The sequence below is a fragment of the Equus caballus genome, chromosome 18 (assembly GCF_041296265.1).
Source record: "Equus caballus isolate H_3958 breed thoroughbred chromosome 18, TB-T2T, whole genome shotgun sequence".
NCBI classification, from domain to species: domain Eukaryota; kingdom Metazoa; phylum Chordata; class Mammalia; order Perissodactyla; family Equidae; genus Equus; species Equus caballus.
The window spans coordinates 82022245-82049000 of record NC_091701.1 but is presented as its reverse complement, the minus strand read 5'-3'; the positions used below and the strand labels follow the sequence as shown (position 1 = coordinate 82049000).

General features: G+C 45.9%; 1 protein-coding gene and 1 long non-coding RNA gene across 3 annotated transcripts in view; one reads left to right on the top strand and one right to left on the bottom strand.

The window, feature by feature from the left end:
- The window catches only part of LOC138918822 (uncharacterized), a 31886-nt gene extending 12501 nt beyond the window's left edge, over positions 1-19385 (bottom strand). The window contains exons 1-2 of the long non-coding RNA XR_011428628.1: positions 18983-19385; positions 10426-10534 (exon numbers count right to left, since the gene is read on the bottom strand). This is a non-coding gene — a long non-coding RNA (uncharacterized lncRNA). The remainder of the gene's footprint in view (positions 1-10425; positions 10535-18982) is intronic.
- Positions 18111-26756, top strand: part of KLF7 (KLF transcription factor 7) — a 117858-nt gene continuing 109212 nt past the window's right edge. The window contains exon 1 of one of the 2 annotated variants that reach the window (XM_003363309.5): positions 18111-18642. In XM_003363309.5, coding sequence (XP_003363357.3) covers positions 18541-18642 — 102 coding nt within the window. In that variant the 5' untranslated portion in view covers positions 18111-18540. The remainder of the gene's footprint in view (positions 18643-26756) is intronic. The other variant, XM_070242161.1, reaches the window with a different exon arrangement.

The following is a 26756-nucleotide window of genomic DNA, read 5'->3' as shown; positions in this document are numbered from 1 at the left end:
TGCCATCTCTGTGCTGATAACTCCCAGGGCACATCTCTTTTTTGAACCACAACCCATAAGTCCAGTTCTCTGCTGTCCATCCCCACCTTGATACTACATTAGTACTTTATACTCAAAGTTGAACATCTCAGATTGATGTTTCCATTGTCCCAACTTTGGTAGCCAGCTCCCAGAGTGAGTCCCTGTGGTCTCTTCTTCTTGGTTTTTATGGCGTTGTGTACCCCTTCCTACATTATATAGGGCTGAGCTGTGTAGCCAAAAGAACACTGTGGAAATGATGAAGCGTGCCTTCTGAGGCTTGGTCATAAAAGACATCATGACCTCTTTCTTGTTCTCTTTTGGATCATTTGCTCTAGGGGAAGCCTGTTCTTATGTCATGAGGACACTCAACGGCCATATGGAGAGGACTATGTGGCATGGAAGACACCTCCCATCAACAGCCAGCACTAACTTGCCAGGTATGTGAGTGGGCCAAACTGGAAGCAGATCTCCAGCCCCAGTCAAGCCATCAGATGACTGCAGCCCCAGCCGACATCTTGGCTGTAGCCTCACAAGAGACCCTGAATCAGAACCATCTAGCTAAGCCACTCTCGAACCTTGCACCACAGAAACTGTGTGAAACGTTTATTGTTGTTTGGGGCCACTAAGTTGGGGGGCCTTCCAGCAAATACATGAGCAACATTCCAAGAAAACCTAAAGTCCCTCCAGTGTTTCCTTCCTCAGATGTGTACAACACAATCTAATTTCAATGATTCATGCAAGAAATGGTGAGGACCTTGCTGAAGGGAGTGGCAATAGATGTGGCAAGGAATGCATGGACTAAGTAGACATTAGCAAGCGTTTGATGGAACTTGGTGACAGGAGGTGGGGCTTAGCGAGTGGCAGGAGTTCAGGATGAAGGGCTTGTTCCCTTGGTTTTATGTTTTATGGAGCTCAGTTCCAAAAGGAATGAAAGAAAAATCCAGCCAAATAAAGTTTCATGAGCTAGGTCCTTCATAAATCACAGTTTGCGCAATTTCTTCACAGGAATCAGGTTTTAAATATCGTGATTCAAGAGAGAAAGTATCAAGTTACATTTACGGTAGAATAATGACAACAATTTTTCACATTTCTGTTTATACTCTTGAAATTTCCCTTATATGCATTATTTTATTTGCTGTTCATGACAATACTGTGTATCAGCTCAGCCAGTTTTTACGCAAATTTCAGCAGTGAGAAAAAAAATGAGATAGTGTACCAGTTAGTAAATTTTTTTCATTGAAATTGTGACAGAGGATCCAAGTCAAACTGGTTTAAGCTAAAAAGGAATTTTATTACTAGAAGTGTAGGCGTAGGAAGAGCTTCAGGTCAGCGTCATTCAGTTCTGAACAAGGCTGCCGGGATCCATTTCTTGGCTCTGCTTCATTGTGTCCTCTGGGCTGGCTCCCTCTCAGGCTCCATGTGGTGTGGCTCAGCGGCTTTAGGCTCCTAACATGACAATACCCAACACTCAGATGGACGGAGCTAGAGCAAGTCTCTTCCGGTGGCTTCCAGGAAAGTCCTGAGATTCACTCCGATTGGCTGCCTAGACCTGAATCACCCACACCATCCAGGGAAACATGAAACGCTGATGGGCCAGGCTTAGTTCGCGTGCTCCACCCCTGGAGCTGAGAAGGGACCGACTCCATCCTGAAGCTCACGGACCGTGACTGCAGGAGAGGCAGTTATCAGAGAAAACTCCGAGCAAGGTTACAAAAGTGTTCAATTCAGGATGCTAGATGACCAGAAATCAATACATGTCAGATAGAAATATTATGTATAAAGCAGGTGCCTGATGCAGAGTCATCCCCAAGAAAAAAGGTGTTAGGACTAAATGTGGAAACTGAGGCAGGGAGAGTGCCTAAGCCAGAGTGAGAACCCAGCTAGCTGAGCATTAGACTGATTCATGCCACTTCTACACCACTGCCGCAGCGGGAGGTCAGCTGTCTCCCAGGTTGCAGATGGTGCATGGCTGTGCTCCCGTCTCCACCCCCATCTTCCTTCTCATTTCATGGCTGTGCCGCACCGTCCTGTATTCTAAACGCTGACAGCGGAGGTCATGGTCATGCCCATATGCACTGATGTCTCTGAGCCTCCTGTGAGGCAAAGATCCCTGAGGCTTGCAGAACAGAACAGAGATGCAGGTGGGGAGGGTGTTGGTGGCAATGTGGGGAGAGGGGCCACCTGTCCCCAAGGCAGTGGGCTAGAACGGAGGGCTGAGCAACAGACGTGTTGTGCATTCTTCCTTAGGGCTGAGACCATGTCTAGCCTGGAGCTCTTCCTTCCCAGCCCACAGCAGGGAGCACTGGGCCAGGTGGGGACGCAGCAGCAGAGCCTCGACCGAGACTCCAAAGCACTGTGAGAAAGTCTGTTTCCAAGCAAGGGCCAAAGACATTCTTCACCAGCAAAGTGCTGGGAAAATGTGAGTAAGAGGTGGGCGAAGCAGGGAAGGCATGATCACTTAGTCATGGTGTTCTAAGAATTCCACTCGGAGTCCTTAAAAGGGTGTCCAGTAAATGCCCTGGCTCAGGTGGGTCAGCTCCAAAACCATCCCAAATACCCAGTCTTCTGTGCTGCCTCTGAAGGCATTCGGAAAGGATGATTCCTGATCTGGAGACGCACTCGAATGCCGAAGCTCCCTCTTGACTGAAAACTCTGTCCACGTGTGACTATGCTCCATTTTCTGTCCTTAAAGAGAGCCAAAGAATTTGGATATAGGAAGTGAGTTGAAGGACCGATTTTTCCTGACTGTTTGATTTCACATTTTGTCATCTTGCTCTTCAGTGCCCTGATTTTTACATCTATAAATCAAAAACAAGAAGGAACCTCCTTTATAGGAACATAACGAAGATGAGAAGACACAATATAAAAAATATTGAGGCAGAAAGACAAAAAGTACAATTTAAACAAATTTATTGTTAGAATCTGCATTATCACTAGTGACAACGATTGCAGTTGTAGTAATTTATTAATGCACAGAAAGAAGACAATAGAGTAATTTCTAGTTTGGGCAGAGATGTACACACAAATTAAGAAAAAAGTAGTAACACTGTTATCTCCTGATTTTGCATTTTTTATAAGGAAAGGATCAAGAATTTCTGTCTTCTGGAGTGTGTGTGTGTGAACCATACAAAGAGTAAGCAATATTTTTGCATTCGAAGCCCAAACTGAAAATCAGGGTGTCTTCCAGTTTTGTTCATTAATCTTCATACCTTTCTAGCAATAGCCCCCAGATATGTTAAAACCAATCTTTTACTGTCTAATTTGGGGGCATTTCTGGGTGGATGGCCATAAATCTCAAAAGGAATATTGCTCACTTCTTTTAAGAATTGGTGGTGACTCCTAGGTGGGAGCGGGTAGACCCCCACGAGGAGTAGGTTCTCCTGGAGGAGACAGCCGCTGCTCAGGAGGCCGGCTGCCTGTGGTGGGCAGCACGCTCACGGTCACTGTCCGGAGCGGGACGGGCGCTTCATCAAATCCTTCTTTCTAGTGCACCCTTCTCTTCCTGGAGTTGTAATATTTTTCTAATACAGACAGGGAATATTTTTTTGAGAGTGCACAGTCATGGTAACATAGATACCCTGGAGAAATACTTTCAATTAAAATTCAGAAGGTTTAAAAATCCAGGCTAGAAAGGATTTCCCTGGCCTACAAAACCTAATAAGATTTCTCCCTCCCGTTTTCTCCCTCGTCTCCCGCTCCGAGTGTGCGCAGCTGTCCTGCTTTCTTACCTGGTGGCCCCATTTATCTCTGCCCTCTAGACACTTAAGTCAGAAAACGGCTTTAAAGCATGTTTCGAGAAAACTTGACATACTGATCTACTCTCAAACTCAGTGAATTTTTTTCAGCTGGAAAAGAGAGAGAAACCGCAAAAGCAAAGCAATAAAATCTTTTAGTCAAGTAGGAAAAATCTGAGCAGGAGATGGAGAGGTAGAATTTGTGGTGAATGAGCGAATTAAAATAAGAAAAGTGTAGAAAGCACGGATTTTGAGACCTGAGGAGAGGGCAGGATGCAGGCAGCCAGTGCAGACGTGGAACAGGTGGACCTCTGCAGGGTGGCCCTGTCTTCTGTGGGCTCGGGGCCAGTCATCGAATCTCTCTTGGTCTCATCTACAAAGTGGGATGTGGACGCCTAGGTTGCAGAATCTCTTAGTGAGTGTTACACAGAGTGTGTGTAAAATACTTCTGCAGCGTGAGTACACAGTACTCACTTCTCTGGCGTTATCACTGTAAAAAGTTAAGTGCCTGGGCATGAGGGAAAGAAAGTTCTCTTTTTCTGTGAATGTGTTCTTATTAGGATTATGGTTAAAAGTATAGCCATTCAATTGAAATTAATAAAACATACAGGTTAGAACCAAGAAGCAGACACGTAGCAACTGAAATGAATTCAAGGGGTTATGAGTGTCCACCAGAGACCACTCTTACTGGAGGCGGAGCTGGGATGAGGGTGAGGCAGGAGACGGCCAGGGTGGACACTCAGAGGCGCACACCCTGGGGGAGGGGGTCCTGCGTGTGGACCCCACACCACAGGGCTGAGAGTGAGCACTTCCCTGATTCCTGCCTCACCGTGGCTCCTGTCCTGTTTGGAGGACATCCTGTCGGGCTCACGGCCGCTGGACCCGGCCCCTCCCCAGCCCTTTCCTTCACGCTCGCGGTATCTGGAGACACAACAGCAGCCTGTCGTCAGACTTCTTTGGCCTCTCAAAGAGTTCCAAGAGGGATAGTTCTGGGAGGTGGCATGTGGAAGGGAACAGGGGTGCATTTAAGACTACAAATTTTAACTGCAGAGATGATCTCATGCTCACTCGGCAAAGTACACGGAGAGACTTGCTAAAATCTCCACTGTTGAGGGTAACAAGTCACGACCTCTTTCTCTCACCAACGGTCTTGGTGAAAATGCTAGGGACAGAAGCAGGACGGCCTTCACTGGCTTGTCAAGGACAACGTTGCGGGCTGGAAGACACCAGTCGCTTTCAAGAACTAGCAACAAAGGGGAGCTTGATGGCAGCTGGTAGACAGCCTCCAACATACGTATTTTTCTTAGACATTGTTTTCTAAATGTCTGTAAGATATAATACTTCCATTATTCAATTCATTCAACCCCCTACTCAATCTAAATCATTTGCAAGCATAGCCTAATACTAACTAACACTTGTACTGTGGATTAATTGGTATAGTTTGATAAAATTACATAAAGCTAGTTTTTTGAGAATGGTGATATATTAGAAATGTGTTTGGCAATAAGTAACAGAAAATCCAACTACAAGGACTTTCAGCACGGTGGTTAATTGTTCTCATGTACCAAGATATGAAGAGTCAGGCAGTCCTAATGTTGGCTCAATGCCCCTGGTTCTCCTGGTCTTTCCCTCACAATCCCCATAAGGCCAGACAGTGCTGCTACTGAGGCAGTATATAGGGCAGGAAGAAGGAGGGACAGTGAAGGACGGCACTCCATGGCTGTCCCCTTTCATGAGGAAAGCAAAGTCTTCCCCAGAAACCCACATTCTCCCGTGTTATGTGTTGAATTGTGTCTCCCCCCCCCCACCCGGCAAAAAGATATGTTGGAGTACTAACCCCCAATACCTCAGAAGGTGACCTTATTTGGAGATAGGCTCCTTACAGAGGTAATCAAGTTAAAATGGGGTCACTAGGGTGGGCTCTAACCTAATATCACTGGTGTCTTTATGAAAAGGGGAAATTCGGACACAGAGGCACACGTACAGGGAGAACACCATGTGAACAGGAAGACAGCCGTCTACAAGCCGGAGAGAGAGGCCTGGAACAGATCCTTGCTTCATAGCCCTCGGAAGGAACGAACTCTGCCAACACCTTGATTTCAGACTTTCAGCCTCCAGAGCTCTGAGACATCACATTTTTGTTGTCTAAGCCCCCCCAGTCTGTGGTACTTTGTTATAGCGGCCTTTGCAAACTCATACATCCCACTAGACTTCCATTTGCATCCTCTTGGCCAGAACTGGGCCCTGGCCCCCCCTAACCACAAGGGAGGCTGAGCAAGTACATACATAGCTGAACACATTCCACCCAAAGAATTAGGACTACGGTAGCAAGTTTAAAAAAGAGACTGGACGTTGGGTGGATTACCAAGAGCATTTTCCACAGGGGAGAAAGTATTTCTTCTGGGTAAGCGGTGCGAGGATTGTAGCTTTCCCTCCAACACTGCTCAGAGATTTGGAATAATACCGTGGAGATAGTGTTGTGCAGCGGAAAGCACACGGGGGTCTGGATAACAGCACTGATGTTGCCGCTGCTTGCTATGTGGTTTTACACAAGTTGCTTTAACCTCTAGGCCTCAGCATTTTTATCTGACTAATGGCAATGATAATCTATGCTCTTAGCACTTTAATGCTAGCTACATCATAGACCTGTTGTGAGGACCAAGTGAAATAGCAGATACGAAAGTACCTTTGAACATATGATGGTCTATTGAGATGTAAAAGGATAATTAAGAGGAGATATTTCAGCTTTTATATTTTGAGAATGAAGGAAAGTTGGAACAAAATAGACTTATTTATCTTCAAAGTTAGAGGAGGTGAAAGGAGATAGCAGCTCCTCTAAATCTAATTCTTAACAACAAGAAGGCACCAGTTGGTGAAGTGGAAGTGATGCCACAGGACGAAAGCCCATTATCTCAAAGTAAATAGGAGTCAGGTAGGTGGGTGTGGCCAGCTAGAATTGGCTCTGGGCTTCGGGAAGCCATTAGTAACAAGCTCAGCAAAAGAGAGGTCTTGAGTTCTTGGCTATATCAACGCTTCTCAAATATTATGTGCACACAAATCACCTGGGGACTTTACTAAAATGTATATTGCAGTTCAGGAGGTCCGGGGTGTGGCTTGCCATTCTGCATTTCTATCAAGCTCTCAGATGTTGTCGATGCTACTGTATATGGTGCAATATAAGGTCTAAATGCGTATATGCATGTTCCAGATGTAGCTGAAAATATGTTTCTACAGGCATTAAGTGCCGTATGCTGTATTTGACAATTAGGTAGACATCTTTTTGCTCAAATCTTGTATATCTTTATTGATTTTTATCTACTCTATCAGTTACCAAGAAAAATTAAACTCTATCAGTATGATTGTAGATTTTTCTTTTCTCCTTTAATTCCTCCTTTACCATTTTGAGGCAGTATTAATAGGTGCACATGGATGTAGAAGTGTTAGATCTTTCTGTGGATTATTACATAGTAAAATATCCTCTTCATCTCTAGTTCATTTATTAACTGAAAGTCTAATTTGTCTAATATTCTTGGAGCTAAACCAACTTTGTTTTGGCTATATTTGCGTGATTTATCTTTTTTCTTCCTTTTACTCTCAACTTTTCTTTTGCCTTGTGTTTAATAAGTAGCTCTTATAAGCAGCACACATTTCAGATTGAAGCATTTAAAATTGTCAACATTAGACCATTTCTGATTGATAAGAGTGGAAATTTCATTATACTTGAGTTTTGTTTTTTATTTAGTTTGAAACTGTCTTTTAATTGGACGTTTTAGTCTGTTTGCAATTATTGAAATAATGGATATATTTGGGTTTATATCCACCATATTATTATCTGTTTTCCATATATTTGTGCTACTTATTCTATTTCTTTTTCTCTCCTTTCCTAGATTAATAATTTATTCCTCCCCTTTATTAGCTTATTATTTAATATTCTTAAACTATACTTTTAGTGGTTACCTTAGAAATTAAAACATTTGTCTTTGATTTGTTAGTCTAATACACATTAGTACTTTTTCCATGTCCTAGGACAAAGCAAGGGCATTAGCATATTTTAAGTTCATGTACTTCCCTACTTTTGTGCTATTTTAATGTGTACTTTAATTCTCCATAATTTAAAACCTATAGACCTTATCATCGCTGTCTTATAGAATCAATATTTACAGTTCCCCCCACTTCCACACCTTCACCTGGTACCATTATCCTTCTGACTGAAGAACTCTCCTCAGGATCACTGTCCAGTGGATCTGCCCCCACCAATTTTTGAAGGAGATTTTCACTGGGTATAGAAATCTAGATTGGCAGTTATTTTCTTTTAGCACTTTGAATATGTCATTCCAATGTCTTCTCTTTCAATGTTTCTGTGAGAATGAAGAATTCAGTCTTTTCAGTCTTATTTTTATATTCTTGAAAGTAAAATCTCTCTTACCTAAATGCTTTTCAGACCTTCTCTTTGGTTGTTAGCAATTTCTCTGTGAATTGCTTAGAAATAGTTTGCTTGTATTTATTCATCTTAGGGTCTATAGCATGCTATAGTCCATGGCTTTTGATGTCTTTTGTTCAGTTTTGGAACGTTCTTCATCAGTATCTCTTCAAATTGTGCCCTGTCTCATTCTCTCTCTTCCCTTTCATGGAGTCTTGTGGCATGTGTAAGAGGACTCTTCACTTTGTCCCATTCACCTTTTATGCTCTTTTCCCTTTTCCCCATCTTTTGCATCCCTGTGCTTTTGCCTGAATATTTTCTTCTAACCGACTTGCAATGCTCACTTCATCTGTGTCTAATCTATTGTTAAACTCTGTATTAGTCAGGGCTCTCTAGATAAACAGAACCAATGGGATAGATATGATATATATGAAGAGATATATTATAAGGAATTGGCTCATGCAGTTACGGAGGCTGAGGAGTCCCACACTCTGCAGTCTGCAAGCTGGAGACCCAGGAAAGGAGTGGTGTAACTCAGTCCAAGTCTGAGGGCCTGAGAACGAGGAACACCGAGGCCAGGAAAAGATCTATGTCCTCGCCCTGCAGTCAGGCAAGAACGACCAATTTCTTCCTTCCTCCTCATTTTTGTTCTGTTCATCTCAAGGGATTGGATGATGCCCGTCCACATTGGGGAGGGCCATCTGCTTTACCGCGTCCACTGATTCAGCTGCTGGTTTCACCCTGAAACACCCTCACAGACACACTCAGAAACAACGTTTGACCAAATATCTGGGGACCGTGTGATCCAGTCAAATTGACACATAGAATTAAACATCACAAACCCTTCCATTACATTTTTATTTTCAATTATTGTGATTTTTAGTTCCAGAATTTTATTTTATTCCTTTTTTATAGTCCTCAGTTCTATGCTGAAATTCTCCATGTTGTCATTTAATTTCTTGATTCTATTAATGATGGTTATTTTAAAGCATACATCTGATAATGACAATATCTGGATTTCTTATGGGTGTGTTTCTATTACTTTTTTTAAATGTTGGTATTGGGGAAGTTTTACCTTTTTCTGCCTGTTCACTTTTAAATGAGTACTGGACATTAAGTATAAAAAATTATAGAGTTCGTTCAAGGTTCTGGATTCTCTTTCTGCAGAGAGGATTTACTCTTCTTCCAAAGACAGCCTGACTAGCAGCCTTACTCCAGCAGGTGCTGAGAGATCTCAGAGTCAGGCTTCAGTCCTGGTAGGGGATGGTCTATGTCTGCCCTCCACACCTTCCTCTCTCAACTGCTTGACTGACTCTCAACTCCAATATTTAGACCCCCAGCCTTTTGAATTTGTGGAAAACTTTTCTCATCTTCCTTTTCAGGTATGTTTTCTGATTACCTTCATAGCCTCTCAGTTTTCTCTTAAGTAATTACTGCAGTGGGATAAAACCATTCTGATCTTTGAGCTTACCTCTTTGGGCTTCCTCTCTCTCCAGGATCTAGGTTTGGTGAGTTCTTGCTGCATTGTTACTTCTTGAATACCTTCATCATGTAATTTTATATTTTGTCTATATTTTCTAGTTGTTTCTTTTTGGAGGGGGTGGTCATTTTCATCCAACATCAGCTGGTCTACCTTTGCTAGAAACACACCTCACTCAGTGGTATTTTTAAGCTCTTTCTAATACACAGCCAGTGCTGGGAATACAGAGTTTAAGAGTGCTTACTGCCAGGAGTGATGCTGAATCTCATTTTCACTTAGATTTTAGACCAATAACTCCTTATTATCTTGTCAGCTCATCAATGCTTATATCCTAGCATTTTGGTTGTTTTCATACAGAGGGAGTCGGTCCCAATAATCTAGTCTGCTGTATTGGCCACATTACTTTTTATTTAAATCTCTCTTCATTTAACATGTCAGTTCCAGAAGGACAAGAATCATATCTCATTCATCCTTATAGCCCCAGCTCCCAGCCTAGTGCTTGACAGAATAAGTGCTCAGTAATTGTTGAGCAAATGACATTACATGGCTTTAAATGAGACTACCTGGGCACATCTTAGTGGGTCCACCAGAATTGAAAAATATGAAGTTCAGTTTTTCCAGTTTAAAAACAAAATGATTTGCAAAGGTGAGATTCCGTGCTCTAGGGGCATTGGTTCACATGAGGCAAATTTACAAGGAACTAATTTATAAATAGCAACATAGCTTGATCACTGTTTAATGGGAGACACAGCTGGAATGATCATGGATACCTGTTATGTTTCTTCTTCCCTTATCCTTTGGCATTCCTGTCTTTTATTTAGTGTTAATTGTTCTATATTATCATTCTTGTATTTTATTGTCTTGATTCATACTTCTTCCCTGGAAGTAGAAGAAATAATAAACAAGTATGTAAATAAATAAAAATTGATACTATGTGTTTACAAGTGGCAATCTCATTTAAGTAAGTCCACTCAGAAGATGAAACTACAGAACAGAAGTTTGCTACAGTAAAGACATCTCAGAAAGGGGAAATTCAAGGTTGCCAAATACTTACTTTCAAGCTACTAAAGTAGATCTCTTTCCATTCTGTCGAAGTGATATTTAAAGGTCACTTAGCATCAGGGCATCCTTTACCACAGGACAACACGAAAAAAGCTCAGATTTAACAAATTCTTGTTCTCCAGGCTTCTTTTGCTGTTGCTGTTACTAGTTCCCAGAAAAGTCTGTTATTACATCACTTTGTGAAATGTTACAATAGTCAAGATTACAGCTCTCTTAAAATGTAGCAAATGTAACAGTGGCTGTTTCCCAGAGACTGAGAAGCATCTTATTTAAAAAAATACATTAACCCTTAATTGTTTTGTAAAGTGGGTTGACAATGAGTCTCATATACTTTATGTAGATTTTGGTCATTTTAGTTAGAGTTCTTTGCTAGGAGCCTTAGATCTTCCATTTTCTTTCAACCACATTTGCCGTCATTTGAGGTAACAGCATTTCCTCTTGTTTTGGCCAACCTCACAGAGCCAGCACAAACAACACTGTGTCCAAACAATACTGGAGAAATAGTAATATTATTTTTTAATTTTACTGAAAATATTTTGTGTGATCTTTTTAAAGTTGGTTTAAGAAAAAGTTGACGTGTACCATACATTCTCTGTAGGGTGATCAGACAAATGTTCCCTAGGAATTTATAATCTCAAAAGGGCAATGATGCACAAGAACATGTGGAAAGGACACAAACACTTGGGATGGGTTTAATGCAGACATCTCTCGAAGGTCCAGAATAGATACTGCAGGAAAGCGGAGGATAGGTTCGCGTGTGGCACAGAGAGAGCTGGGCAGAATTTCACACTTGGACAAACTGGGTGGAGGCAGTGCGTCTCTCTGAGTTCTCACCTTTTGACCTTCATCAAATGGGATTTCCCTAGCTTCCCAAATAATGACCAGCACTGAAGCAAAGCAAAAGAGCGTGTCATACGTGGGGCCCAGCTGGGAGAGGCTGAAATGAAATGACCGCGTAAAGCATGACTGCATTTGCTTAGAACAATCTTTGAGCATTGCAAAGCAGCAGGAGAGATGAGAGCTGGGAGAAGGCCATGAAGCATGCTGCAGTGGACACTGAAGCCTTTCCCTCACTCAGGCTGCATAAATGGAAGGTTAGGGCATCTGCCTTGCTTACTCCCGAGAAGAGCAGTAACCAGTATCAAAAACTGACTCAAATGACTCTTCTAACCATTCAGATGAGCATCCTTCTGGTAAGGAAAATTCAGTGAAATTCAAATAAGCAACCAGTCAGCAAAAAACTGCTGCTGACATTATTACTCTTCCAAACTACCCAGATCCATCACACACATAAAAACTCATCCCTGGGCACTTGTGGAATAGGTGTCCCTCACTTAGAGGAATGGTCACTGTCAGCAAAGTTTGCAGCACGGACACTTTCGATCGAATCCATCTTATTCTCCCATTGATTTCCATTACAAAATCGGAGATGCTTTCTGCTGTTAAATCCCATTAACTGTGTACCAAACCCTTTGGAAATGGCGTGTTTAAAAGAAAAATGATAATATTCTGATAAAACATTGACAGCAATATTTAATATATTAATAGTAATGCTGCGCTGTATTCAATACGTCACAACAAAGCACGCTCAGGGTGAAACATAGCAGAATCCTATGACCTGCACCTCACACACCGCAAAGGGTAAGGATGTCTAAAACATTAGCAACTTGATTTCTCACCAGTTTCACCACTGTCTCTGCATTTCTATCATTTTACTGTCAGAGGAATTCTTTTTATTATTTAAAAAAACTTTTCTCATTCTCTACTGGCCTCTTTCCCAGAGTCTTTGTCCAGAACCCCCTGAATAGCTTGTGATGCTATCCTCAGAGGGGGAAATTAGCCAACCACTCAGCCATCGCGGTTTATCGCAGTGCCTGCTGGGACTTTCCCATCATTGGAGCAACCGGGTGTCTCCTGGGAGGAACGTTGCAGAGGGAAGCAGCAGATCTGTGAAGGTTGCACTAGACACTTGAAATGCCTTTTCTAACTTTTGGGATATAGTATTAGTAGTTGACATTGGTAATGTGTCTGTGTTTACCATTCTATTTTCAATCTATGCACTTTGCATAATGGATGTTGAATGACCGAATGTTTTGCATAATATATGCTGAATGACTGATTGAATTTAGATGATGATGCTCTTCTTCATTAGAGGATACTGACCATTCTAAGTACAGGTAGCTCAAGCTGGAAAAGTGACCACAGGCAATCTCCACAGAAATCATGCACAACAGGTCATAACACCATTAAATGTCCAACATTCTAAGGTCTGGGAAGGACATTCCTGACAGTGGACTTTTGCTGAATTCTTGAATTCCTCACTTTTATCATTATGGCATACCAATTTTTGTTAAACAATAGACTACCTGAGTCAGAGCAATGTGCCCATCACCAACAATGCACAAGTCCTCCCTGTAACCCCTTTGTACGACCCACTGCAATGCAAAATTCAACATTCAGGTTGGCTTCAAATTTTATTAAAAAATAAATGTTTTCATTAAACTGTAACATAAGCACAGAACTCTGAAAAGTCAATGGCAAGACTGGGATGTTTTCTGGAGATTAGCAGGCTACCTGCCAAGAGATTTTGGTTAATTCACCAAGACCAAGATTTTTTTCAGCCCATCATGTCCAGAAACCTCAAAATGTCAGTCTCACAACTGAACACACCCAGGGAGTCAGACCCACGCTAACTAAACTCACAAGGAACACAAGTACAGCTGAAGTCTCCTTGCATTGACAGTAACAATGAGAACTGTCACAGCGACCACCAGGCCCTCTGGTTGCCACGAGCACATTCTTCCCCTGCAGGCAGAGCGAGTGGGAAGCCAAAGTATGGGCAGAAAGTGAGCACAGGGTGCAAACAAGAGGAGAGCTGTATTCCTGAGGACACTCTATCCAGGACACAGAGGCCTGACGAAGCCGCCATGCTTCCTTTCAGTCATGGAACGACTCCCCAGTTGTAAGCACGTATGTATGTCATGGTCTATACAGACCACGTCTCTCACAGTCTTGTTTACCAAATTCCACCTCTCTGACGCTCTTGTTTTCCATGAGCTCTTGTTTTCTAAGTTCACACCTTCCTCCACATAGTAACATTGTGAAGGGAAGCAAAAGTGATTAGTATATGAAAGTATTTATTAATGATATGACCACTTATAAATTAGTCCCCCATTCAAACGTCTCTTTGAAACACCAGCCCCCCCTCCCACACCCCCCATGGTGGTAAACTTTACAGTACAATGCAAAGACATTCGAATCTATTGCAAAGTGAAATTGTAAATCTTGGAAAAGGTCTAAGGTTTAATGATGTCAGTGAAAGTGAAGTTGGTAAAGCAACTGGCAAATGAGGATCCACAGAGTTAAACAAACGGAGGTAAAATCAACAGGGGTGATGACCACAGATGCTTCAGAAGAGAAGAATACTTTGAGTATCAAAGAATTAATTGAGGCCCTTGGCAAACCTGATGAAACCCTCAAACATTTAAAAAAATGACCCTCTTTCTGAGTATGGTATAAAAGTCAAATAGGAAATAAAGGATTTTGTAAGGTGCTTCACATTTTGTAGAAAAGATTAAGCTAATAATAATCTTCTTGATTTATTATTTATTCATTCTGTAATTAGCACATAATTGCACTTACAACATAAATTTTGTTCAATATAGGAGAGAATAAATGTATTTTAATAACATTGAGTTTTATTTTCAAATAAAGTCCCTAATAAGCCTTTTTTCGTGAATTGCTCTGAAATTTGGTCCCTGTTTTAAGTAGATCGACTTTAAGGAGGCTTTGCCGGTGGTGCTGGCCACACTGTGCTGATCGGACTCCCGTACTAATGAAGCCAAACTTTTCCGGCAGTGACAGACTGATGCCTTGATTGGGTTTATTTACGTATTCTATTTTTACTATTTTGTTCATAAAATATCCTCATTTCTTCGTTCTTGGAGGATAACATTATTTCCACTTAGGAGTTTCCTCTAAGATCACTTCCAAAGGGTGATACCATTAAAAGTAATATGAGTGTCTCCTAAGGCAATGCACATAGAGGACACAGACTTTGGAGTCAGACCTGTATTTGAATCTGCTTCTGCCACTTAACAGACATACAGTAACGGGAAAATTATGTGCCCTCTCTGAACTTCGTATCTTCATCTGTGAAACCAGAGCAATAATACCTCCCTCACTAGATTGTGGTGAAGATCAGATGCAAACAGGTGTAAATGCCAGGTACAGAGAAGGCACTCAATATGCAATAGTTTGAGCAGCGCTGTTTATTTTTGGTTTGACTGAAAACTTCCCTTGTGATCTTAATTTGTTGATTATTTCCTACATTGAGATTCTTTGCACGTGTTTTGCAATGTGAACCTAGGGTCTCTAGGCAATAAAAGTAGGCACATATGACTACTATTGAAAATGAGCCTTCAGGAGTGCCTCATGGCATCAATCTCTAGAATGAATGCTAAAACAATGTATAAAGCTTTGAAAAAAGTCACAATGAGGTTTTCAGGGTTTACACTGTAAAATTTTGGTTGAGTTCTTCTGTAAGTTGGATGGCTGATATTTACATGGGGAAAACCTCTCCAGAAGTGGCCCTTCTCCACACACAAGCAATTTTTATAAACAAATCTTGACTTAAAACCAAGAAACCCAGTCTTCACCGCACAGAGAGCCACAAGCAGAGCAGTCTTGAAAGTCAGTCGCTCCTGGGTTTGAATCCCTGCTCGGCTGCTTCCAGTTGTGTGACCTTGACCAACAGAGTATTTCTAAGCCTGGGTATCTTCACCCATAAAGTTGGAGATAATAAAAATACCTACCTCAGGGTTGTCCTGAGGATGAAAGGAGACATGGCCTATAAAATGTTTATGTGCCCCTACAGCCCAGCACAGTGAAAGTGCCAAATAAATAGTAGCTATTACTTGTAAAATCTTCAAACTCGCAAGTTAACAGTTATGTCATATTTTGTTCAAAAATGGTAACAGTGTAACACAAAAACAAAAATTGAGTCTCAAACATCCAGTTTTACGCTTTGGTCTTGCCTTGTCTTTGACTCCTGAGTGTCCTCCATCTGAGCCCCTTCCCTTCTTGTTACTCATGGCCTTGTCCTATCCCCACACACAACTGGAATAGCAAGGGCGGGGGTGCACCTTACTCTGTATTGGCGAGGGCTGCTACCTCCCCTCCTTGTCTGAGACTCTGGTGTGTCCACCCACGGGTCTGATTAGTTCAGATATTATTCAGTTGACTTAGCTAAAGCCAGGAGATAATGATGGCTAACATTTAGCATTCACCTAATAGCACCAGATATGCCAGTGGAGTTACATTATTTTGACTCTTCATAACAGCCAGGCAAGGGCGATGCCACTACAGCATTCCTATTTCTGAGATGGGTAGGCAGAGGGTCTGAGCCAGCAATTTGCTCAAAGTCACACGGCACCAATGACCATAAGGATCAAGAAGAGTTGATGCATTAATTGGGATGTGATGGCTTGAAGTGGTTTTCTACTTCTGGGAAAGGCCCACCCAGCCTTTCAAAGAGAGGCAGGGCAGTCTTCCCCTACTGACACGGATACATAGGTGTGCTCTCCTGATGTCACCTTTTCCCTGTATTACTTTTAACTTTTTAATACCATGTATCCCCAGTATCACGCATGTATACACGCAATACTAAATGCACCAAGACGTTTGTGCATTCCGTGCACCTATGCTGCATGAATGCACCAATTATCCTCCTACAAGAGACGCTGCAGATTTGACCAACAGAATTTCAGACGTCAAAAAGTAACTAAACTAGACTTTCCTCAATCCCAGCAATTCCTGTTTAATTTCCCCTGGAAATATCGAATTCCAAATTCTGTTCATTCTATGGGGCAGAATCTTTCAAATATCGTGATGTGGAGTCCCACATAGTCAGAAGGAGGGGCAGCTGAGAAGGGCAATTAAGGTGCCTGTGTTTCTTCCATTATGGTTATAGAATTAAGTTTCTCATCTCTCAATAAGTACTGAATTCTGCAATCATTCCAAAAGTGGAAGTTCAGCTCACAGTGCATTTTCGGGAAGCTTGAACCACACTGACCATTTAAGGTCAAGCAAACAACTGGTCAACCCTAACAATGTACATTGTGCAGGGTTTTTATCCAAGAGATAACAGGATCTCTATCTATATATCTCTATACGACAGCTCCAGAACACAGTCCGGTTCCGCCTCTCACCACCGCAGCTCGGCAGATACCCTCTCCCGAAGCCCCTGGGAAGCTCCGGTGGCGCCCCACGTCTGCCCGGCTCCCTCTATTCTCTTTAATACACACTCAAGCGAAATGCCCCTTTCAATCAACTCTAACTGGGAGTCTGACTCCGTGCCTGGTCTCTTGCTCTCGGTCAGAAGGAGAGGGCGGGCAGGTGGCGGTGTGGCGCGCAGCTGGACGCTTGCAGATCGGGGCGGGGTCTGTGCACACCTGGGCGCTCGCGGAGCCAGGGACTGGGCCCTATGTACCTGGGCGCTTGCGGGGTCCGACAGAGGGGCCTGTGTGCACCTGGGCGGTTGCGGGGCTGGGGGCGGGACCTCGTGCATCCGACCGTTCGCGGGGTCCGGGGACGGGTCCTGTGCGCACCTGGGCACTCGCGGGACTGGGGACGGGGCCTGTGCGCTCCTGGGCGCTTGCGGGGCCCGGGGGCGGGGCCTGTGCGCACCTGGGCGCCTGCGGGGCCCGGGGCGGGGCCTGTGCGCTCGCGGGACTGGGGGCGGGGCCTGTGCGCACCTGGGCGCCTGCGGGACTGGGGGCGGGGCCTGTGCGCACCTGGGCGCCTGCGGGGCGGGCCCGGCCGCTGTCCCCGCGCCGCTCGCCTTTGTTCCGCCCGTAGTGCGGCGCTTCCTCCTCTGGCGCTCCTGACCCGCGGCCGGGCAGGCTGTGGGCACTGGTGAAGGGGCTTTTCTTTTCGGTTTGCTCTTTAGGAAGGGAAGCCCCCTGGGCACTCGAGTCCGGGCGGGGGGCGGGGGCGGCGTCCCTCCCCCCGGAGGCATCTGACCGCGGCCGGACTCCCCTCCCGACCCGCGGCCGCCCTCCGAGGGGCGCCCGGGCTCCGCCGGCAGCGGCGAGGTCGGAGGCGCCGGCCCCGCGTCCCGGGAGCCGCGCCTGTGCGTCCGCGCCCGTGTGGCCGCGGCCGCCGGGCCCCGCGCGCGCGCCGCGCCCTTATATAGGCCTCTAAAAATAGCCGGCCGCGCGCCGCCCCGGGAGACCGCGGCCGGCCAATCGGCGCCCGCCGCCCCGCGCGGCCCCGCCCCCGGCCCCGCCCCACGCCGCCCATTGGCCCTCAGTGACTTCACGAGCCCCTGTTTACCTTACATGGTCACGCGCGGGGACGGACGCGCCCCCCGGGTCCCCGCGGCGCCGCGAGCGCGCGGAGGGGGCGGGAGCGCGGGGGGGCGCGGGCCGGTGGGGGTGGGGAGCGCAGGGAAGGGGGAGCAGCGATCGCGAGAAAAAAATGCAGCCTCCCAAAATAAAGAGCAAGGACTGCGCGGGGAGCGCGCGGCGCTGCAGACGCGGATGGCAGCCCGGGGTCCGTGAGTTCGCGGCCCCCTCGTGATCGGAGCGCGCGTGGCTCCGCGGACCGGCCCTGCCCGCGGCCGCCGCACGGCCGCATGCCCCGGCCCCGTCCCCGCGCCCCTCCGGCGCTGACCGCCCCTCCTGGTAGTTGACCGCACACCGCACAACAAAGGCGCTGGATGTCTGCGCTCCCGGGGGGCGAGCGCGGCAGACGGACACTCGGACAGCCCCGGCCGCGCTCGGGGGAGGGCCTCTCCTCCGCTCCTGCCCGGCAGCAGCAGCATGGACGTGTTGGCTAGCTATAGCATATTCCAGGAGCTGCAACTCGTCCACGACACCGGCTACTTCTCGGCCCTGCCGTCCCTGGAGGAGACCTGGCAGCAGGTGAACCATTTAAATTACTCGTGCGAATCGTGCGGTGGCGGCGAGACGCAGGGCTGCGCCGAGAGGGCTTGGGGTTGAATGTTTTGTTTATCCCCCCCCCCCCGGCTGTTTGTTGTCTAAAATGTTTTCGGAGACAGCCCTCCTCCCCCCACCCTCAGCCCTGGGTGCGCCGAGCGAGCGGCGCTCCGGGCGGCCCCTCTCGGTGACCAGCACCCCTCCCGGCGCGCACGCTGCCGGGCTCGCTTCCCCGCGCGGACCTGCCCAACTTCTGGGGCTCGAGGGGCCGCGGGGAGGTGGTCTGGGCTTTCCAGCCCCCGCTGACAGGACGCGGCGCCCCTACCTGCACCAGCTCTACGTTTTGGTACCTCGAGTCAGGTTCATCTCGTTCAACTGGCGCTGACGACCGGCAGATGGGGGGAGGCAGCGCAAAGCGGAGTGTTTGCCTAGTAATTAGCAAGTGTCCATAAAGAATAGGAACTTGATTTTGAGATCAGAGGGTGGGCGGCAGGGCGAGGAGCCCAGTGACAAAAGACACTCCAGGATTCCCAGGAGGAGGAGGTCGGGAAGACGTGGCTATCTCCCGCTGCCCGCCTGGTGGGCTCCCCAGTGCAATGCCCCCAGAAAGAACCAGCCCCCCCGAGGTGTGTCCTTGTCCCTCTTTTTGGTTTGGGGTCCCTCTCCAGCTAGACAGCACAGCCTCCGACAAAGGGTGGTGCGTGCTCCCGTGCCTCCCACTTTGTCTTGGAGGACTAGTTAGGCGACTCCCAGGATGCTGAAGGGCACCAGTGCCAAGTTGGCTAGGCGTCTCAGTGAGGGCGAAGCGGGGCTGGTGACAAGTTCACTGGGCTTTGTGAAGTGGAATAAAGAAAGTGCTGGTCAGTGGAAAGTGCTAGATCTGCTGCGGAAACGGTGGTTTTCTCAGCAAGGATTAGGAGCTGCTGAGGGGACGTTCTGCAGGAAAGACGGTGGGTGGGGGCGGGGGCACATGGGTATTCTGTAAAAATTCTACAGCGTGCACCACGGAAAGTCCAAGAAGACGGTCTGGATTTGCACACTGGAGGTGTGAACTTGCACAGTCTGTCCTGGAGAAACCCGCTTGCCCTTGGGGAGGGCTGCGAGAGGCTTGGTGTGTGGCTGCTCATGTAACTTCTCTGCTCCATGACAGCAGCTTGTTAAGACTAATGAACGGCTGGATTTCCTCTGCCAGGGCCCAAAGCGGGATTTGCCAGCTCAAGGCTGGGATGTAACAGTTGCTGCTTTAGCGAGCGGGCTTGGCATTCGATGTGAGGAGCCGTGTGGCAAAGCTAGTCCTCTGACTGTGCACCATTGTTGCTAGTTGCCGGCCGTGCTCCCCTGGTTAGAGGCTGCAAGTTTTCCTCCAGGTATTGGCCTCTGGTGTCTGTGTGTCCACACGTGCGCTCCTGTCTAAGGATGCTGGCAGACACGCTTGACTCTGTCTCCCTCTAAACACACACACAGTTCACGTGTTTTTAGCATAAGCCATTTCTTCAGTGCATGCTTTCCCCCATCCTTGATGAGACTGTCTCATGAAGGGTCTCTGTTAGATCTAGATTTTTTTCCTGCTTTTATTTTGCAAGCTAATTAAACCAAAATGTTGCCAGTGTTTCATTTTCTGAGATAGCCTTCATTTCACACTGTCAGCCCACTGGTGTCAGTCGGTTGCGTGTTAACTGTCTAGACAGGTTAGGGAAGGGAATCTGTTGACCTAGCCGGCCTGCCCGAGGCAGCCCTTGTTTGTGACAAACTGTTCAGCAGTGTTGGAGGGAAGAAAGTTGGCTTTATTTGTTACAGCGTTCCCTCCCGATGAATCACACAACTTTGTTTTGGTTCAAGCTTTCACAGTAGTAAAGCCTGCTTTTGGGGAAGGCCTCTCCAGAGGAAACCGGCTTTTCTAGGTCTGGTTAGACCATCCAGGAGAAAGTCTAGATCTGCGAAGCAACATCATTGGTTTGATAAGTGGGGGGTAGATTAGATCTGTTGTTTCCTCAGAAGCCTCCTCCGCTTCTCCTCCCCCCCCACCTCTGTCTCACCCCCTTCAAGGAGCCTCCCCCTTAGCTTCTATCTGCAGGCAAGGAGATTTTTAACCTCCTGCACCTCCCTCCTTATTTCTTGCCTTAACCCTCTCCAACTGCTAACTACCCTCATTTTAAAACCCTTTGCCCAGCCATTTCAGGGGTGTGCTCGTGGTCCCTTCTGAAACAAACCTGGGGTGGGGGAAGCACTCCTAAACAAGACACCACTCCAAGAAGCTTTCTGCTCTGGACCCTGTAATCACAGCCGCTGTATAGAAGGGTGACTGTGACTCTGAGTTCATACTGGTGACCAAACCTCCCACCTCTGTCTCTTCCTTCCTCCCTCTCCTGTCCCTCCCATCCTCTGTGTGAGGGGGGGATGGTTCTCTGCAACTGTTGGTTCCAAATCAACCATCAAATGGTGAAATTTTGAGACTCCTTTGCTCAAAATGGCCTAAGAAGGTTGCTACAAAGAACCCCAGGAACGAGGGAGTTTCCTGATGCTCTGGGGTCATCAGATCTCAGAGGTCAAATGAGGAGCAGTCCTTAGATGTTCTTCTGAAAGCGAATGGTGTACCTGGCCTTCAAGAAATGAACGAGATACAGAGATTCCAAAAATCTAACTTGGTTTGTAGAGAAAGAGAGACTTGGATGATAAACCCAAGAACAGCTGTGCATTTGAAAATTGAGGATGGACAGTTTGGGGGACTTTGTGTTAAACGTGTTCTGGGATGATTGTCCTGCTTTATAGTCAGTGAGCCTGTGGTGGCCTTCCAGTCACGGGGGTCATCATTTTGACATTGGGTTTTCAGGCAATGATGTCTTAGCGACATACAGCTCCAACTCTGAAAATCATTGCCGGTGTAATTTGAAAATCCAGATGGACATCCTGCATTAACAGCTCTCCATTCCTGGGCTCTGACTGCATACTTAAGCACTTGGCCCAAGTAGCATCATCTCTGCCTGTCACATAACTGTAAATTACACTGTGCTTATGTGGTCTGTTATTTTATGGAATTCAGCTGACGCACAACTCTTACGGCTACTAGCCTTAAGCTCTTTGGAAACTTGCGGGAAATTTTCCAAGAGCTGTCTGAGCAAAAGCAGGAAAAGGTCAAAGGTAGGACAGAAGCTGGAGTAGCTTATAGGGTGCCACGTGATGATGAATAAAGGGAGACCCATTCATGAGTTTTATTGCCAATAGAAATCATGATTTTTCTGGACCCACTACTGACTTGGAAAATGAAAAGGATTTGATACAAGACTCTTGGGTTTTTTTTGTGGGGGAAGCTACAAAGACTTTTAGAATTCGGTATATTCTTTATATGTAGTCTGCTATTTCATGAGTGCAGGTCCCGTAATGATGTTCTAAATCTTATTTGCACTTAGCTTTGCCTCATGCCATTGAGGAGCATGGCCTATTTACTTGAAAACTCTTATGGAATTATGCTTGTTGTTAATGCTGATTCATAATTGGCAGATGGGGTCAGTTTCAGGCCTCCCTTTTGCTCAGAGAAAATTTTCCACTGCTACTGGAAACAAATAAATAAATCATAGAACATTCTTGCCTCCTCCCCCGTTCCCCCATTGTCTTAAACTAATGGCATACTTGGCTGCTGTAAGAATAAAGTGTCCCTGTAACGCTGCAATTTCGTCTTGGTTTCAGGCACCTTGAAACACTTTGCGTAAGGGCCTTTGGTATGAGGCATCTTTAGGGGACAACCTACAAAAACCGTTGCCTTCCAAGAACAGCCTCATGGTACGAGGCACGGGATTTGTTCTGTGAGCCACATCGCTTCCTCCTCTCTGTGAGGAGCTCGCCTTGCACTGCCTTCTACAGGCCTGAGCAGCCAGGTGCTGTCTCAGCCAGAAAGACAAAGCAACCTGTAGGGTCCCTGCCTCTGCAGTTTGCCTCTCTCCCCAATTTGCAGAAAACCTTGTCATGAATTAGAATTTCTTGGCAACAGCACCACCCAGGGAAATTTGTAGACACAAAGGAGCCTCGCTAACCACACAGAAAGGATAAAAGAGCTGGCTTTTTTGTGTGTGTGATTTGTGTGCTCTTCAGCTACCATCCGTCTGTTTTTTTTTTTTATTTGAAACAGTGACTTGGTGGATGAAAAAAATTAGAAGTGCCCTGTTATCCAGATTTTCTTTATAAGGATGCAGTCATTAAATAAATGCAGCTTTACAAATGGGAGCACGTGTGACTGCAATCAATCACGCACTTAGCCTTTCTGTAATAGATTTATTTCCGTGTTCTTTTCGATAGCTACATCTCCGTGTAGATTCAGGGGCTTTCAAACACTATCATTCAGTCTGTCTGTTTGCAGTTTGGTATTTTAAGGTGGGCGGATGTTGCAATGCAGATGTTTTTACTACATCTGTCTTTGGTGGGGGGATAAAGACAGTGATGACTTCTTTGTTCTCCATGAAACTCTCACCCCCACCTCTACCCTGAGGAGAACGTGGTGTTGGGTCCAATCCATTTAAAGGGCAGAGCAGAAGATGCTCTGTGACAGCCTCACCCTGAAATGATTTATGGATGGGATGTCAGAGACCTTCAGCATCCAAATGGGGGCTCTTTCTCTCTCCCGGCCCATTCTAAATATAAATGCCAGTGGGGGCTAATTGGCTCTCCACTTAAACGGGAATAGTTTAGAGAGGGTCCGAGTGAGGCTCTTGTTAGCCATTCTCATATACATCTTCAGATTCTTCTCCCTTCAGAGAATTCCTGTATTTTAACTTTTTGACTACAAGAAGGCTTTGCAGTCTTCTTTAATCTTTCTGAGCCTCGAGGGGGAAAGATGAGCACAGTTTATTCTGGCCAGTCCCAGCCAGCTCATGTTGATGGGATAGCTGACCAGACGGGGTGGTGCCTCTGCAGTTTGTAGCAGTGGGTATGTGGGTTTATCAATAAGCCTTTGCTGGACCCTACAATTGGCAAATGCAGAGAACACCTCTCGGATTCTGCTGCACTCAGTGCATCAGTTAGCATGTACGTTGGAATTAGGATTTGCTGAAAGTTTAGGACAGCTCCCCAATTTAACCTGAGTGGTGCCAGAAGGGTGGGGGTGGAGATTTAGTTTCTCTACGAATAAATCCTTCTGTTTCCCTGAATCAGTCGAATGCTCACCTAGCATAAACATGTGGAAACATTTTAACCCAAATTGCCAAATCTTACCAAGTACAGTGATTAAGAAGCTTTACAACTACTAACAGTGTTAAAGTAGGTGGAACAGGTTACAGCATCTAATCCTTAATGTTACGTGTGACATGGATAAGTTAAGAAACTCTCCTCCGCCCAGTTACATTGTGTGTCACCTTAGAATATTGGCGTCGGAAACTCCTTATTCCATTTAGTTTAAGAGTTCCTGAAATAAACAAAGTATTGCTGTTACCAGGACACGCTTCTACCTAAGATTAGTCATGGTCTTGCTCCTCACCCACTTTGCCTTCATTTCTGCTGCTAATTTGGAAAATTATTTCTCCTGCCTTGAATCCTTTTTGTTTTCCTCATGGGGTATTTTGGAGTGGCCCTGAAAACTTGGTCCTGCTCAGTGTATTGTGTCTGTCGCACTCTCCAATAGAACAGTTTCCAGCTGCCCTGTCCGCCGCATGCGCCATGTAGATGTGGTACAGCCTAGTAGCTGCCTTGGTGTCTGGGCCAGCCTCAGCCTGCTTCGATGTGGGGGACTTCTCATTTCACAGTGATACCGTTCCTGATGGAGCCGGGAGCACACCCAGTCATGCCTTCTGGGAATTTCTTTGTTTATATTAAAATATGGAAAGTATTTCACAGTAAACACTTCATTCCTTAATTCCAGTTCTGTGCAGAATAATGTTTGGGTGATGCAAAGTTGAATTGGATCTGGATTCTGCCCTCTCTGAGCTTGACTGCTGTAGGGGAGAGTAAGCATGTTCAATGTTAGGTAATGCAGAATTGGAACACAATTGCCAACAAAGGAGATTTTAAGTCCTGTGAGTTTTTGAACACTGACCTGTGCCTATCCATATCTACCCACTTCGTTACAGCCTTGTTTATACAACAGGCTTGAGATTTTCTAAGTTCTGTTGTGCTTTTAGCTGATGGCAGGTTGGGGGCTGGTGGCTCTTTGAGGGCAGATGAGTATACAGTATGATACACATGTCCGTAATGGCCAGGAAACAGCATCCTTGTCTGTGTCATTCGGAAATGATTAGAGGTAATTAAAATAATTAATGTAGAGCCATATGTGATATCTATTTCTGAATACGGATTTATTGACATTTCCTGAGTTTCATATTGAAAGTCAGGCCCCAGGCCTTGTACCAAAGCTAGGAGCACAGTCTTAGAGTTTCAAATCTTGAAAGGGTCTTGATTTCCTCAACTCTAAAGCACTAGGGTTGGACCAAGTGATTGTTAAAGCATCAAACTCTCCAGGGCCACACAGCTGTTAACACTGGTGGTGGTTCCTGGGCCCAGGATTCTTTCAGCTGCCCAAGTTCATTTGCTTGTTTTTCATTACACTGTTCTGAATATACTTTGAGTCATTTCTCATTCTTTCCTCCTCTCTCCCCCTCTCTCCCCTCAAAAGGAGGCAAGAAAAATCCCCTTTTTGCCTGGAACAGTACTAGTACATGGAATTTTGGAATTGTCTGAGCCCTAAACCAAGCTATTGACTATCTTGGAGAAGGCTTATGTGTATAATTTCTTCCCTTTTCCACTTTTAATAATGGGTGGTAACCTGGAAAATGAACACCGTTCTGAAAAAACAGCCCCCAATTACAATTCTAGTTTTATAAAGAAAAGTACTGTCATGTCAGTAACCACAGCACAGTGCCCTGAGGTCCCTGAGGTGGGAGCTGGACGGATGTTAGGGCTGGGGCTGTGTAGGAGGCATGGAGGGTGAAAACGCTTTGTGTCTGACACCTTGTCAACAGAGGGCAGCGGGGGACTGAAACAGTAATCACGCGCCAACTCAGGAAGATCTTCTTGGAGGTGTTTTAAGTTCTTGGGAGGGTTGGGTGGGCAGTGAGGTGGTCATGCTCCACAAATTTAAACAAAAAGTACTGCATATTGTGAAAGCAGTTGGGAAGACGCTCAGCCTGTGTGAGGTTTTAAAGAAAGGCCTTTGGGGCTGGAGGTGAAGCCGGCCTCATCATCAGAGTCCCCGGGGAGCAGGGGGGCGTGGGGTGCTCTTCGCTCCTTTGCGCCCTGACTCGCTGCCCTTCCTCACCCTCCCGGTCTCTGGTGGCTGTGAGGCGGAGATTCTCTTTGGAACTCATCTCAGAGATCTCTTGACCTCTAAGATCATAGAAGCTGAAATCTCCTTCCCACGTGGAGACTTCTTTACCTCCTCAAAGCTATAATCTACATCTTCAACTCCAGATATTTCCCCGAGTTGCATGTTTTTACAGTGGAAATGTGGGGCTGACAGTCAAGGCTTTGGGTTGTCCCGTGAGCACCTCAGCCGGGTGTGTCCCAAAACTTGAACCCATCTGCTTCTTTCCTCCTTTTCTGGGCTTCCTTATTTCTTTTCTTGACACGTTCTCCCTGTGATCTAGGTTTGAAGCTCCAGTCATCTTTGGCTCCTCCATTTCCCATTGATTTGGCTCCTGGGGCACTTCACCATGGTCCTCGCCATTCTGCCCCTCTGCCATTGCCGTAGGGCAGCCCCTTCCCTCCCCTGGACGGGCTTCCTGCCTCCATCACTGTGTCTTCAGACTGCTCCCAATTACGTGCAGGATGAACCTAACTTCTAAGAGTCAAGGTGTCCCAAGACTGGGTGTAGGTCATAGTCAAAAGTTGCCCCCTTTCAAGTGTGCTAATTGCCACACAAATTGATGACTGCTTTTCCTGCTTTTGCCTCTATGTCGTTTCCTTCAGCCCTTTCCTTCCTCCTCTCTCTTCCCCTCTGATGCTCTTTGTCCAAATTCTACTCATCCTTATCGTTCAGATGGTTGCCACCTCTTCCAGGAAACTCCCTTTCTTTCTTATGACCAACAGTAATTGCTGCTATTTCTATGCTCTCATGAGGAACTTTTTCCTTCCTCATGATGCTTTTCAGTTTTGTCTTGTAGCATGGCTTTCCTTTTTCT